General features: G+C 31.7%; 1 protein-coding gene, 1 long non-coding RNA gene and 1 pseudogene across 3 annotated transcripts; 2 read left to right on the forward strand and 1 right to left on the reverse strand.

Moving 5' to 3' along the window:
- The first annotated feature begins 2,138 nt into the window (after positions 1–2,138).
- Positions 2,139–4,260, forward strand: LOC145035529 (LEAF RUST 10 DISEASE-RESISTANCE LOCUS RECEPTOR-LIKE PROTEIN KINASE-like 2.4; annotated as a pseudogene).
- Positions 4,261–7,008: 2,748 nt separating this feature from the next.
- LOC145036559 (uncharacterized) lies at positions 7,009–8,785 on the forward strand. Of its 2 annotated transcripts, XR_013678470.1 has the most exons (3): positions 7,009–7,341; positions 7,429–7,535; positions 7,623–8,785. It is a non-coding gene; the product is annotated as an uncharacterized LOC145036559 (long non-coding RNA). The 2 variants fall into 2 exon arrangements; XR_013678469.1 differs by having other exon boundaries at positions 7,429–8,785.
- Positions 8,786–10,474: 1,689 nt separating this feature from the next.
- Positions 10,475–14,774, reverse strand: LOC145035530 (protein FAR1-RELATED SEQUENCE 5-like). Its single transcript, XM_078984059.1, has 4 exons — positions 14,655–14,774; positions 11,657–12,191; positions 10,853–11,566; positions 10,475–10,746 (listed from the first exon to the last, which is right to left on the reverse strand). The coding sequence occupies exons 1-4, from the start codon at positions 14,772–14,774 to the stop codon at positions 10,475–10,477; spliced, it is 1,641 nt and encodes a 546-aa protein (XP_078840185.1).
- Between the last annotated feature and the right edge of the window lie 1,604 nt (positions 14,775–16,378).

Here is a 16,378-nt window from a genome sequence, read left to right on the forward strand (position 1 = left end):
ACATACTAATACACAAATACATACATAATACACATATAAAAACACTCATATATATATATATATATATATATATATATATATATATATATATGCATACTAATACACAAATACATACATAATACACATACATATACAAAAGACACATTCTACATATAAATGAGTTCATAGAAGAGAGAAGGAGGAAGAATGAGTTGAAGGAGGAAGAAGGAGCTGAAGTGGGTTATATTTGCGAAGGACATTAGCGGCGATGCCTTTTGGCGGCGACACGTTGAGTATTAGCAGCAACATATAGAGTATTAGCGGCGACACCTTTGGGGAGAATTTTGATGGTCAAATTTTTTGAGTATTATCGGCGATATCTTTAGGGGGAAACTTTGGCGGTCAAAATTTTCGAGTATTAGCGGTGACACCGTCGCCGCTATTGGTATGTACATTATCGATTTTTAGTCGTTGCATTAGGGACAAAATCATCGGCTAAAGTTTCATCTCATATTTCGATGCGGATCGGGGTCGATGGGCATTAGCGGCGACAACCACCTTTAGCGGCGACAAATAACACGAAAATTATGTGTCGCCGCTAAAAGCGTCGCTACTAATGCCCATTATTCTTATAGTGGTAACATATCTATCGTAATATTATTTATAAGGCTTTTTTTTCGAAAAAACATGAACATTAAATTACCATTAGTTTTTTAGGAAATGTGTGGCTCGTCCCTACGAGCTGACAAATACAAAAAAAAAAAAAAAAAAAAAAAAAAAAAAAAAAACAAAAAACCTTGCTTGGCTCTTCCATAGTCCACGGCAGTGACATTTATTTATTTATTTATTTTTTTATTTTTTTTATTTTTTATTTTTTTTTGTGTGTTCGGCCTCTAATCTCCAACTCTCCATCACATTCCAATGTTACTAAAAAAAACTACCAATCTTCTACTCTCTAATAGACAACATACTTCCCTCTCCTCTACAATGATGAATGAAAATTGGATTGGTTCCATGGAAGCCAATCAAAATGAAGTAAGTCCAAAAAGTTTAATTTTGTCCAAAACCTGAAACCTGGTTTAGTACCCGGAACTGGACCGGTTTGAACCAGGACCCGATACACACAAAAACGGTCCGGTTCTTTGGTAAGGTAATTCACAATTTTCGGTCTTCGGGTTTTCGGTCTTCTGACCGGTCCGGTCTGGATCTGGCCTCTTGCTCATCCCTATAAAAGAAACTATAAACAGATTGTAAAATTCACATTTCCTATGCAAATATTTTCCATCCTTGCATTTACTCGACACATTTATAGTATTATTTTGTAATTTTACTATCCTGTTATGCACATACACTTTCTCTTTACCGGGGTTTAAATATTATTTAATATTTAACAGTTTTTTAATGCTTCCTCTCTCACTTTTACATGAAGTCAATGTTTTCTTGATTTGGAGTTTCAAAGAAAGGCAAGGATGATAATTTTTTAATGGAGCAAGAACGATGGAGAGTCAATGAGAAGTTTTAACTAGCTTGTCTTTATCACTGAAGGAAAATTTGATCAAAAATTTCAGTCAACTTGTTTAGAAGACTGATTTTTCATAGAAACTTCAACTGCTGGGTACCATAAAGTAAAACACCTTAATCTATGTATTTACTTTTTGTATGTAGGTTAAAAAGTATATACTCGTATCCTACATATACACACGTCAGTTATGTCTATATTTTGATTTCTTCTAGAATGATGTGGTATTGGTAAATTTAGGAACCCTTAGAGATCTCTATCGATTATTTATGTTGAGTCAAGAGTCAAGACATACAAGATGGGCATAAAAAGGGGACCACAAGAAATTTTCCATGTGAGTCTTAGCACTTGAAAGGAGTCAAGGATGGATGGAGGAGAAGAATCGTTGACTTAAAGTCTTGATCAATAGACAATAATTAAGGACAAAAATACAAAATGACTGAATTTCTATGATTTTGGCGTGAACACCGGGGTAATTGAGTTTTTGAGTGTGAAAGCTTATTAAATGCTACTCACGTAAGACCCCACATGTTTTAGCATAACAGTTCTAAAGAGTTGTTCTCGAAAACATATAGAGGCAAAAAGATATATACACTTGTTATTATACACTTATACACACTCAACGGAGTCTAAAGAACACATGAAATAAGTGTCTAAACTTTTCTGTTGGACATTTGAAATGAATCCCGTCTTATTTCTTGCATTTGTTCTTCTGGCCTGTGTACCTTTCCTTCACTCTGCTACAGACCACAACACTTCTATGTCTATCTCCCCAGAGAGTTTCAGTTGCCCAAATCCGAATTACACCTCATTCAAGTACCCATTTTATAATAATGCCACTGATGACAAGCAATGTGGGTGAACTGTACTTCAAATGGTGGGAGAATTCAACTTGGAAGAGACTCATATCAGATTGATGGCAAGTATGTGTCTGATCAACTGGTTGTCTCAATCCGTAATTCTTTCAAAGACTTGTAAATGATAGCAATTGTGAGGCACTTACGGATAATTTCACTTCTCCAAGTCCTCTTTTGTATTCAATTTCGATCCTACCCTTCATCACTCTCTACAAATGCAACAACAGTCCCCCTTATGCTGCAGAAAATGCTTATTTTAACCAACTTAATTACAATAGCTATAACAAATGCAAAGATCACAACTTCTACTATAAGTATTCAATCAGCAACACAACAATTCTAAGTGATATCCCACCTACATGTCAAGTTATACGGTTGCCTGTAGAGACAGGTGACCATAAAGTACTTAATGAAACAAACATATTTTCTCTTCTCAGTTCCAAATTCTCTGTTTTAATTAAGCTCTCACCTTCCTGTGATAAGTGTCACAAGGAAGAAGGCCAGTGTCATACTCCCGATGGAAGGTTTCTGTGTTCCAACGCCAAAAAAAGTATTTATGCCTGCCTTTTCCCTTTTCGTTTTCTCCTTATTCTGGATACACTGGATAACTGATATGTCTAACATATACTAATATAACTTATCTTTTGTTGTTTGATTGCTGCAGAAACACCACTCAGAAAACTGAAATATATCCTAGGTAATACACATCTTTCATCAAATGCATTACTACTAAATACTATATGCTTACACACACATATACATGTAGGAATTTTCAATTTTAATTAACAATATTTAAGACATTCTTGTTCATTGTTTGTTGCAGCTGTTTGTGTAGGATTTGGGACAATGTCGATTGTGATAATCTTATGTTTCGTATGGAAACTCGGATGGCGAATAAAGACAAAGAAGAAGGCTAATGTGGAAAATTTTCTAGAAAATCATGAATTTCTTGCGAAAAGGTACACTTATTTGCAAGTAAAGAGGATGACAAACTCATTTGAAGCCAAATTAGGACAAGGTGGCTTTGGTTTAGTGTATAAAGGAGTATTAAGTAATGGAAGTTTAGTGGCCGTGAAGATCTGAAGTGGATTGAAAGGTAACAGTGAAGATTTCATAAATGAAGTTGCAAGTGTTGGTAGAACTTCCCATGTAAATATCGTAAGTCTTGTAGGATTTTGCTTTGAGGGCCATGAAAGAGCATTGATCTATGAGTTCATGTCTAATGGATCACTTGAGAAGTTTATATATGACCAAACGTCTTTGAGTAATAGCCAAATTGGATGGAAAAAGTTGCATGAGATTCGGAATTGCTCGAGGCTTAGAATACTTTCATAGTGGTTGTAACACACGAATTTTGCATTTTGACATAAAGCCCCATAACATTCTTTTGGATGATCAAGATTTTTCTCCTAAAATATCCGATTTCGGCCTTGCCAGGCTATTCCCCGAGAAAAGAAGCATGATATCTATGTCCCATATGAGAGGAACGCCAGGGTATATTGCTCCTGAAGTACTATATTCTAGGAGTTTTGGGCATGTATCGAACAAATCAGATGTTTATAGTTATGGGATGATGATTTTGGAAATTGTTGGAGGGAGGAAAAATATTGAGGTTGGAGTTGATCATACAAGTGAAATTTACTTTCCTCATTGGATATACAAAAAACTTGAATTAGATGAAGAGTTATGACTACATACAAGTACGGGCGATGAAGAAAATGAGATGGTAAAAAAAATGATTATTGCGGGCTTATGGTGCATAAAAACAAATCCCTTGAGTCGCCCAAAAATTACAAAGGTATTGGAAATGTTAGAAGGGGACATAGAATCATTGGAAATTCCTCCAAAACCTTATTTATCTTCTCCTTTAAGGTCGGTCGTTAGTTAGTTTCTCATTTACATAATAAGTACATACGTGTTCAATACAGTAACTTTGATATACATTTTGTCATGTAAATTAATCTTGACACTATTATATCCTGAATTTGTAGTCATTGACTTGTGCTGATCATAATAGAAGCCAATATCAAAGCTTATTGGCAATTACCTGGCCCTTGAACATGTTAAAAGGAAGCAGGTTTGAGTATACATCCATTATTGCTCACTCATTCTCAACAGGTTTACTTGTTATTGTGGTATTGTATTGATTTATTGTTGAGCTTGTTTTATATACATAGTTGGCTATTTTTTATTGGTACTTGACCGTACCGTGAAACCCTTAATACAAATGACCATATCATGCATACCATCATATCTTGAATCATGTATTTAACTAAACCAAACATTAATTAAAGTCTTCTCATTAATATATTTTTGTGAAGAAAATACTTTATAATAGTACATTTGACACCCATGATTCTTAGTGAAAGCAAGTTATGAGGTCGTTAATTTAATGTTTGTTAATTAGGTATATATTGTTCACAATCTAAATTCTATGGAACTATGTGTAGAGTTGAAAGTACAATGCCTATATTGAGAAACGAATGTTCCAAAGTGCCTTTTCTACAATGGTTAGTGGATTGAGAAGTTAAAATTTATTGTGAAAGTAAATCGAGAGCCTTGGAACACTTAATGTGAGATTAAAGCGACAAAGTGAAACTATGACGCCTAAATTGATAAAAATATACATTTTTGGTAGAAATGTGTAGCCCATCGTTTTTTTTTTTTTAAAAATACCAAAAATACATCTAAAAAATTTATTTTCTATGAAATATTTATTATATGTGAGTAATGTTATTATATAAAGTTGTTAACTTATAATCATTCAATTACTTCATCTTCTTTCTCCCCTCACTCCTTGGATGTGAAAGAAGCATCTGATGTGTGAAAGAGGCATCTGATATGAGATACACTTGTCACCATGCATGAGATATGTTGAAGAAAGGAAAGACTTGAACAAAGTTTGCTAAAAGAAATGACGGTGAAAAGAGGCTTCTAAAGGTCTGATACCATGAAGCTTTTCGAAAGAATTGATAATTTATTCACCGGAGGAAAAATGCCTACTTATAGGCTAATTACAGAGGATATCCTAGCTGTACAATCAATGCTAATTCCTATAAATTAGGGATTCTACCTATAATTCAATTCAGGGCTTTTACAATAACTATGATTATTCCTTAATCAATACACATAAATCTATAGTTTCTGAAAAGTGGCAATTTCACCATATTTTTTGAAAAAGTTACACCGGTGGTCTTTAGGTTTTAAAATCAAGCACGATTAGCCTTTTTGACTAACTTTGTTAAAAGATAGTGGTTAACTATGTATGAAATGACAAATTTACCCCTATCTAACTTATATATATACATACATATATATATATATATATATATATATATATATATATATATATATATATATATAGGGAAAAGTGAATATATCCTTAAAGGTATATAAGCTTAGGTACCCAAACACATCATAATACATTGTTTTGTTTGATATATTCATTATAATGTTGTTAAACTTCAACCCCCAACGTTATCTACTTTCAATATTTTCAAATTTTCACTATTATATTTCTCTTTTATCACATCTTTTTATCGAACACCTAATAGGCTTTATATATTGTCGTTGAAAATGAAGATTATTTAAGAGAAAGATAAATGTGTAATTTATAAAAATCATGAAAGTAAATCAAATGAGAAGTTAAATTACATGAACATTGTACAATTAGAATGTATTATATGATATAAAACGACGTAGTATGGTGAGTTTGGGTACCTAAGCTTATATACCCTTAAGGGTATATTCACTTTTCTCATATATATATATATATATATATATATATATATATATATATATATATATATATATATATATATATATATATATATATATATATAATGGTGAAAGTCCAAAGATTTTGGAAGCAATCAAGTTATGAGGTTGAATTTTAAGAACTTTGGGTGATTACAATGCAAATATGATACAAAATTACATAGTATGATGTGGTTAGGTACGTAAGCTTATATAAGGTGTAGGTTCATTTGAGACCATTCTAATTTTGTGAGACCGTGAGACCAAATTTAAAAATAATTTTAAAATGCAAAATAAATGAAAAAATCCAAAAATTCTTTTTTTAAATATTATTTTCGGAACTTGAATTAACTAAAAAAAATAAAAAAATAATAATAAAAAAAAATATTCCGTTTTTTTTTGAAAAAATACGTGAAATATTCTAAATAGAATATTACACTGACATATTCTAAAAAATAATTTTAAAATGCAAAATAAATGGAAAAATCTAAAAATTCTTTTTTTAAATATTATTTTCGGAACTTGAATTAATTAAAAAAAATAAAAAAAATAAAGAAAATTCGATTTTTTTTTGAAAAATACGTGAAATATTCTAAATAGAATATTACACTGTACATATTCTAAAAATAATTTTAAAATGCAAAATAAATGGAAAAATCAAAAAATTCTTTTTTTAAATATTATTTTTGGAACATGAATTAACTAAAAAAAATAAAAAAAAAATAAAAAAAAATCAAAAAATGCGTCTCACGGTCTCACAAAATATAGGTGGTCTCAAATGAACCTAACCCTATATATATATATATATATATATATATATATATATATATATATATATATATATATATATATATATATATATATATATATATGAAAAAGTGAATAGGTATACAACATTACCAGACTTGTGAAATTTGTTGTGTGATAAATTGTTGAAGCCCTTATTTTTGCACAGCCTATTACCGATCGGCGTTCCCATCCGCCACCGCCACGGCCACCCATCCGTTTTTCTTCCTACCTTTTCTCATCACCGTAAAGTTGCATCAGACAAAACCCGATTCATTCACCAAACACCTTCAATGAAGACGACGGGATGGTTAACTCACCAAAAAAGAAAACGATTTCAATAAAATTTGAATTCAATTCAGCGAAGGAAATTTAATGAAGAACAAAACCTATATCACTAAATTGGAATTCTTGGCACATCGTTCATATGCAATGTCGATTCAGGTTAGTCCTTATGTCTGTCTCTTTCAGTTTCACAAACACCATCTCGCCTTAAAAATCTTCAATTTTCCATTCGCTTTTGTCTCACAGGAACTTCATTGTTTTTGCTCTTCCTTGAAATGGGCAATGACGAATCAACATCACTACAGGGAACTCATTTTCTCTAAAAATTATAGTTTATGCAGCCCATCCACCAGGTGTTCGATTAAATGCCTAAGTGAACTTTTTTGTCAATCGTGTGCAATGAATGTTGTATTTGATAATGTTTGTTTGTTTCCAAACAGGAACTTCCAGTTTGGATGCGTCCATATGCTCGTAGAGCTTGGGCTCGTGCATTTTATTCAAGAAACCCGCTGCCAAAAACATAAATCACACTTTATTATTTATTATTTATAATACAAGCAACTTTGTTTTCACATAAATAACACTACACAACTCCTATTCCTAGGTTAGGGTGCAGTTTCTTTATTACTTACTTAATAGAAAAAGAAGTGATTTGGTCCCAGTTTTGTAAGACTTGCTCATCCTAAAACAAATTGGTATGAATTTAAATTGTTTCATTTATTTACATTTGTCGTTCAATTTCTGCCCTAGTTAACTTCCTGGTGTTCTTTTCATATTGCATATCTTCAATTGCACTCAGTGAGGGCAATCCTGGAAAACATAAAAGTCAAATGAATTTACTGTTGGTAATTTATTATTGAATGTGATTTGTTGTTGCTTTTGTATGTTATTTGGACATGGAAGAGGTGGGCTTAAAAACCACCAACCAATTCAAAATTTCATGTCTTTATTGGGTATGGATAAGAGCAGGTAGATTCATTATCACATGATCAATATGCTCTCGTGATTTGTTTGAAAAGGGCAATGAAGTTTTTTTTTTTTTTTTTGCTTCCTTATGTCTTCACAGCAACATGAGCTTCAACATGTTTTGAATTTCCATTTTATATTGAAAAGATTAGAAGGGTATTTATGTCTTTTGCATAGAAATGACAATTAACTAGTCAAAAGTTTACTTAAAACATCATACCTTTAATTGTGGGACTCGGAATTCGTATGCAATGCTGCCCATTTTATTCACTACTGTCTGGATTCTGGGATAGTTTTTCTGTTGTTAAGTAGAACAAGTTAAAAAATAAATGATTAACACGGACAAATCATTTAAGCCCTAATGTCAATGGGACAAAAAATATATCTACTTTCATTCCCGTTTAACAAATTACAAATGCAAAGTTATTCTCATGTGTAGGTGATTATAATTGAAAGATCTTGGGTTATGGAGACACCAAAGAAGTTGAAGATTGTATTAAACGAATTGTATAGACAAAGTTATTAGTTAGGACACAATTTTTATAGGTTTTTAGACGAATTGTATATGTTGACAGAAAGTGTATAGAAAAAGTTTTTTTTTGGTGGATAGAGCTGAAATTGCAACCCACTTTTCTTATTGATTCGAAATAGCAATGTGCTTATAAATACTTTCGTTTTTAACCCACAATAGCATCATATTTTCATTTTTAACCCACATTTGCATCATATTTTCGTTTTTTACCCACAAAAAATCATAATTTCGTTTTTGACCCTTAATAGCATCATATTTTCGTTTTTCACCAACAATAACATCATAATTCCGTTTTTAACCCACATGCACATCATATTTTCGTCTTTAACCCACAATACAATCATAATTTCGTTTTTGACCCTCAATAGCATTATATTTTTGTTTTTCATCCGTAATAACATCATAATTTCATTTTTAACCCACAATAGCATCATATTTTCGTTTTTAACCCACATTTGCATCATATTTTCGTTTTTAATCCACAATAATATCATAATTTATTTGACCCTCAATAGCATCATATTTTTGTTATTCACCCACAATAACATCATAATTTCGTTTTTAACCGACAATAACATCATAATTTCGTTTTTAACCGACAATAGCATCATATTTTCGTTTTTAACCCACATTTTCATCATATTTTCGTTTTTAACCGGCATTTGACTCATTTTCGTTTTTAACCCAAAATAGAATCATAATTTTGTTTTTAACCCTCAATAGCATCATATTTTTGTTTTTCACCCACAATAACATCATAACTTTGTTTTTACACATAATAGCATCGTTTTTTAGTTTTAACCCATTATGGCAGCCTAATTTTCAGTTTTGAGCCATTATTGACATGTAATTGAACAAAAAACAGAATGTGAAGACAAACTATCAAGATTTTTCTTTAATCAACTTTAACCTAAAATGACATCGTACTTTCATTTGAAACACATAAGAACAACAAACATTCAATTTAAACACAAAAATCATAAATAATCAACATTTTTCATTTGAAAACTATAAAAAATGTTAATAAACATAAAACATTTCCAGATTATTCGTACATTTTTAACCAAAAAAGAATGTCAAAAATGCCAAGAAGCATATCGAATTTTCCTTTGCTCACAAAAACAACACAACTTATCATTATGTCTCTTTCAACGAGTCATCTATCTGATACATGTAAAAAAATATTGTTAATATAATTATTAGAGTTCTAAATCATGAAAATTAAATTAATATTAAAATTGCCTTTCTTTCGGAACAACTAGTAGCGTAATGACACAATCCTTGACAATAAGAGCATGTACGTTTTTTGGGGGCTTTTAAAGAAGACCTGATTCTACTAGCAATTTTAGGATGCCCTTTTGTAGTAGATGGACCAAGAGGATCATGGACAGATAACTGTGGCGTCATATCTATTTGCGAAACTCCCATACAAGAACCTTGAGATGCATTCTCCAAAGAAATAGATTTCTTTCGATTTGTTTGATCATCGAAAAGACTTATCAATAGTGTATTGACTTTTTGTATCTCTGAAAGGGAGTCTCTTGCTTGTTCAATTAGTTTAGTAAAATTTGAACGGACACACCATAGTGTGTATGCACTAACTCCATTTTCATTATTCATTTCTCTGAGTCCGATACTAGCACTACCCAGTTTGTACCTAGCATTAAGGGTCCATCATGGTAAAATATAGTGACTCGGGAGTTCATTAACATGTTTCTTCTTCATCACGTATAGGCTATGTTTGCATAAAATCCCATTTTTCTCATACTTAGCATAGGAACATGTGACGCTGACTTAATCTAAAGAACGAAAGGTAACACTGCGCCAATATTTTTTATCAACATCCAATTGCCCAACTCGGTATGTGCTTTCTTCTATAGTTTTTCCTATAGTCTCATGAGTTAAATTGGTAATAGCTTCAGTCCATTCTTTTTTGAAAGTATCAAACATCTTTCTAGTATAACATTGACCGGCTTCCACTTCGATTGGATGCACTGAAGAAAGAATCGGCCTTGAGTTCATAGTCTTGAAGTCTTCATCTTCTTCGACAGCCCTTTGAGACTCAACTGCTTTGTCGTATTGTACAACAAATTCATTCAACATGGTCGTCGAATTAACAAATCCATCAAAAAAATGAGTTGATACTCTCACTTCGTCTGGTTGTTGTCATACCAGCAAAGAAAGTATCCTGCAAGTAGGGTTTAGCCCAATGTATACGTTGGTTATACTTGTCACTAATCCAACTATTGCTTTCCAGTTCATACTTATTACGCATAACTTCCCATGTTGCTTCAAATTGTTCAATGGTGTCACTATTTACCCATTGTTTGTGCGTTTCTTGAAAATCACTATAATGGGAAACATATGATCGAAGGTGCTCAATTTCATGCTTCATGATATGCCATGAACAAAAACGATGTCGAGTCTTCGGAAACACTTTTTTTATTGCATTTCCAATTGCTTTGTCGTGATCTGTTATAATTGCCTTCGGATACTTGTTAAACATACATTTGAGGAAATGTTCAAATAACCATTCAAATGTCTCTTCCTTTTCATTTTCAAGCAATGTTCCACAAAAAAGTATAGACTGCCCATGATGATTCACCCCAGCAAATGGAGCAAAAGGCATCTTGAACTTGTTAGTCATATAAGTGATATTAAACACAACAACATCTCTGAATTTTATATAAGCATCTCTTGATCTACCATCAGCCCAAAAGATATTTCTAGGATACCCATCATCAGACAAATCCACAACAAAATACTGGTCACTATCAACTAATGTTTTATCTTGAAAATATTTTATAAGTTCATAGAACTCCTTTCCTTTATATTGTTTTCGTTGCTCAGATAAGACATCGGCACATTGCTTTGAAGTAACATCAGCTACATTTGAGGTTTTCATCGTATTAATAGCCTTTTTAATCTGGGAAGGTTTCAACCCTGCTTAACCAAATTGTAGCATAAGAGATTTACCTTCTATTGAATGGTGAAAACTGCTATGAGATCGATGCTTCATCACCTTCGTAGGTGTCATGGTCAAGTCGTGATTGTGTGTGTCATTAAATGAGTCCACCAACCATTTCCCATCCTCTTGTCTTGTTATTCGAAGCTTTCCTTGACATCTGGTTCTAACATCTCTACGACGTTTTTTCTCATTTTCACTTGAATCATTTTTGTCCATCCTTTTGAAACCATCTTTGTTGCCTACATATATCTTTCGAAAAGGCTCATTTTTTTTAGGATTTTTAATTGTGTCATCTCTACGTATACCAAAACCATGTAAAAATGAATAATCATTATAAAATGTATAGGCATCATTGGGTGTATCAAAAACCTTTACTAGTATACTTTCATCGTTAACTTCATCTTCATCAAATTCATTGTTCACACCGAAACTATTTATTTTTTCACATTCATATGTTGCTTCCACGTAATCATTTGTGTCAATATATTCGGTTATATATGGTTCTATAGCTTGATTAGTTGCTTCGGCTTCATTCATTATGGCCTACAACATTCCAGATAAAAGATTAACACCAAATTGTTTTATATTAAACATAATGGAAACATTATCCAAAAAAAGACACAATAACCAATGACAATATCTAAAAAACAACAATGTCACTTTTAAAATCCCGAAACAAATAAAGATTCATCAGGTAATAAAGAACATTGTAAACAATAATATCGAATAATAATTTCTGAAAAAACTTTAATAATCATATCAATTCGTTTGTTGCTTTTTATCCTCAATTATTCATTGTTTCCAACAAGTTTGATCAAGTTCATCCAAGTTAACCCAAAACAGAGACTTCAAGAGGCACCATGAAGTTTGCTCTTTAATCATCTTATCAATTCGTTTTTATCTTCAATTATTCATAACCAATCAAAACCGTTTTCAGCATATGTCTTCACTAAAAAAAAGGGGGCATTAGGGACCGAACTTATGGAAAAAAAAAACAGGGGATGATTTCAATCCTAGTGAATTGCAACCAATTCCAATTGATAATAAAAGATACAAATTTACTAATGAAACACATAAAACAAAGTATACAAGTGCAGGCGAGGAGATTACTTGAAAGTGTTCTGAACGAAAAAGAACAGAGGATGATTTTGATCACTTGTGAATTGCGATTGTTTTGATTTCAGTTCTTTGTTAATTGCAATTTTTTTTTGAACTCTCTGAATTTCGATTCCAGTATGTGTCAATTCGTTTAAAGATACTCCCTGAATTTCGATTCCAGTATGTGTCAATTCGTTTTAAGATACTTCCGATTTCTTTGATTATGGAATGATTCGAATTAGTATTGTAATCACGATTAAGGAAACTATCGTACTTTTTTTATTTAGAAAATTAACCCATTAATCAAAACTACGTAGTTTTAAGTAATGGATATTTAATCTTATATACCCTTAAGGCTATATTCATTTTTCCCATACATATATATATATATATATATATATATAGATAGATAGAGAGAGAGAGAGAGGTAGGTTCAAATGTTTCTCACATCTATTATGTGCTAGAATGCACCAATATGAATTTAATATTAATTATATGTATATTAAATGATATCCATACTTATAACTCATTTTTATGGAAACTAATTAAATTTATCATTAATGTTTACAATAATATTCTTTCAGAATGAATTCATATATAGAAGAATGAGTGTGTATTTCAGCAGAATGAAAGTGTATTCTAGTAGAATACACCACTATTCTTCATATTCCATGCAAATTTATTGTATTTTTAGTGAGTGGGTCCTTAAACAAAATACGAACTCATATATAAAAACCTAGATGCGAATTCAAGAATGTTATCGCTGAAATTAATGACAAATTTAATTAGTTTTCATAAAAAGAGAATTATAATTATGGATATCATTTAATATACATATAATTATGGAAATCATTTAATATCTAAATTTATTTAATTAAATAATTCTCTAATTTACTTAAATCCTATTGGTGCATTGTAGCACACAATAAATGTAATAAACAAAATAACCTAGCTATATATATATATATATATATATATATATATATATATATATATATATATATATATATATATATATATATATATCTTCCTATCTAATAAAAGAATAGTTTTATTCTCCTTTTGACATGTGTCATCTTATTAGGCCTCTTAATTAATGCATATTTTATTCTCCTTTTGCCAAGTGTCACCACATTATATATACTAATTAATGAATGTCATTTCTAAACCTATTAATTATCCATTTCAAATTTCAAATTTTAAATTTACCACTCTAATTACATTAAATTAATAACATTAGAATAAAATTTAAAATAAACTTAATACAAATTATAAAGTGATATAATTTCACATATTTATTTAAATCAATGATTAAAATTTATATAACTAAAAAAATCTATTAATTAATAATTTATTTAAAATAAATGATTAATAATTTTTAGTTTTTATTTTAAAATTTTAATTAATTGTATAACCGTGATTTCAAAACAAAAAAATCTCTCATATAGATGTATAAAGTGATATAATTTCACATATTTATTTAAATTAAAGATTAAAATTTATATAACTAAAAAATTTCTTAATTAATAATTTATTTAAAATAATTGATTAATAACTTTTAGTTTTTATTTTAAAATTTTAATTAATTGTATAACCGTGGTTCTCACGGGTTATAAACTAGTGTGTGTGTGTGTATATATATATATATATATATATATATATATATATATATATATTATACTAAACCTTAACCTTTTACCCTACACTCGCCTCCCCCCGTTCTTCAAATTCTATGACCACCTCTCCACCTAACCTTCGACTTCCTCCGCCTCCTCTACTATGCATTTGCTACAAATTAGACTGCAATGGTGGTAAAACAAGTTATGGATGAAGGTATTCTTTTTATGGCAAAGGGACCCTAATTCCGATGACCGAAAAAGTTACATTAGCATATGGATTCGACCTTACCAACTTCAGATTCTTCACAACTACCTTCACTGCGTGAAGTCGCTGGAGGAATTTTGCCGCCTTCCGCTCCTTTACAGCCACCATTAAACCCAACCCCATCACAGAAGAAGCGACATCCATCATCTACCCTCAGCTGTGACAACCCGAAGTTCGTTCCATCAATTGTAACCCTTTTTCGTTAATATATTCGTCGTTTTCAATTTTGTTTCCGTTACATCGTTAATTTAATTCATTATTGTGGGACCTCAATTATGACTTAATAGGTGTCTAATCATGTTTAGAATTCATATTAACACTCCATATTAGTAATCGGAAACATTTTAGAATCAACCATATCGGGTTATGGCAACTTAATCGGGTGCGACCAAAAGTATCGTATAACGTCGGTATCGGGTAGAATTCCACCGTGTCCAAAACTTGGAACCTAGTTAAAGTGGTTTAAGCTTCCATTTGAAGCTTTTGCTCTCTCTCTCTCACTACTCTCTCTCTAACCTCTCTTCTCAATCCAAGTTTCATGTCCAAAATCATCAAATTTAAGCTCCAAATCACTAAGGTAACTTCCCTAACTCTTAGTATGGCATCTTAGACCTTCAAATCCGAGTTAAAACAATCATTTAGGACCATTTTCATGTGTTTACAGCCTTGGAACAAGCTTGGGCCGTAAACTCACATATGACGGGTTTTTGAGCCTTTAAACCCTTCCAATCGACCTTTGGAGCTTAGATATGGCTATATGATTTAATGTACTGGACTTAGAACACCTTGAATCCACTTTTTGGGGAGTAAACATGAGTTTACTGCCCAAGAACATGCTTGGGGCGTAAACTCACCTTCATGGAGAGTAAACTCATATTTGAGTGTTTAAAAGCCACTTAAACACACCAATAGCCTTGGATTAAATTCTAGAATCAACCACAATCGATTTAGGGGACTTAAACTTGATGAAAACCACCCCATGGAGAGTTCACGGCCGTAAATCCCCCTAGAAGGGTTCCTGGGCCGTAAACTCATAAACAATAGCCAAATGATACCCTAAATTCATTCTAAGGCTTGTAAAATTTGTTTGAATCACATGTGATTGATCTAGCGCCACCAAATCATGAAAGGAATGAGTATATAGGAGCTTACGGCCGTAAAATCCTAGTTTAGGGCCGTAAACTCCCTTTAATGGTCCCTTTAGTGGTAAAACCCATTCCTATGCCTCAGATTAAATCATAGCAACCCTTCCCAAGTGTTAATTGACCATTTAGCACCATAATACCCCATATTCATGAGTTCACAGCCGTGAACTCATATGGTCATGGTCTTAGGGCCATAAACTCCCTAAGGAGTTTACTCTTAAAGAGCAAACTCATTTTCCGAAGCCCTACACGTCCGTAGATGTCACCCGGGTCACTCCAAACACTTGTTTGAAGTGTTTTCTCAGATTGGAGTGTGTAATCATATCTAATTAGTGATTTAAAGTATAATTAGATACATTTGTATACCATTTCATATTACATAGGAACCTCGTGCATTATCAAGCCCCGAACCGACACATAGCATCCAAACTATCACGTTTTCTCGTCTGGTGAGTTCATACCCCTACCCATTTTCAATGTTTTCACTGTTTTCAGGGGGGAATACAAGCAAAGTACAAGGAATACTTGTACTCAAAAACTTGTTTTATATGTGTTGTGTTTCATATTACGTATGCTTTTACCACTGACAGTCGTAACAAACAA

The sequence above is a fragment of the Lactuca saligna genome, chromosome 3 (genome assembly GCF_052625555.1).
Source record: "Lactuca saligna cultivar CGN05327 chromosome 3, ASM5262555v1, whole genome shotgun sequence".
Classification (NCBI taxonomy): Eukaryota; Viridiplantae; Streptophyta; class Magnoliopsida; order Asterales; family Asteraceae; genus Lactuca; species Lactuca saligna.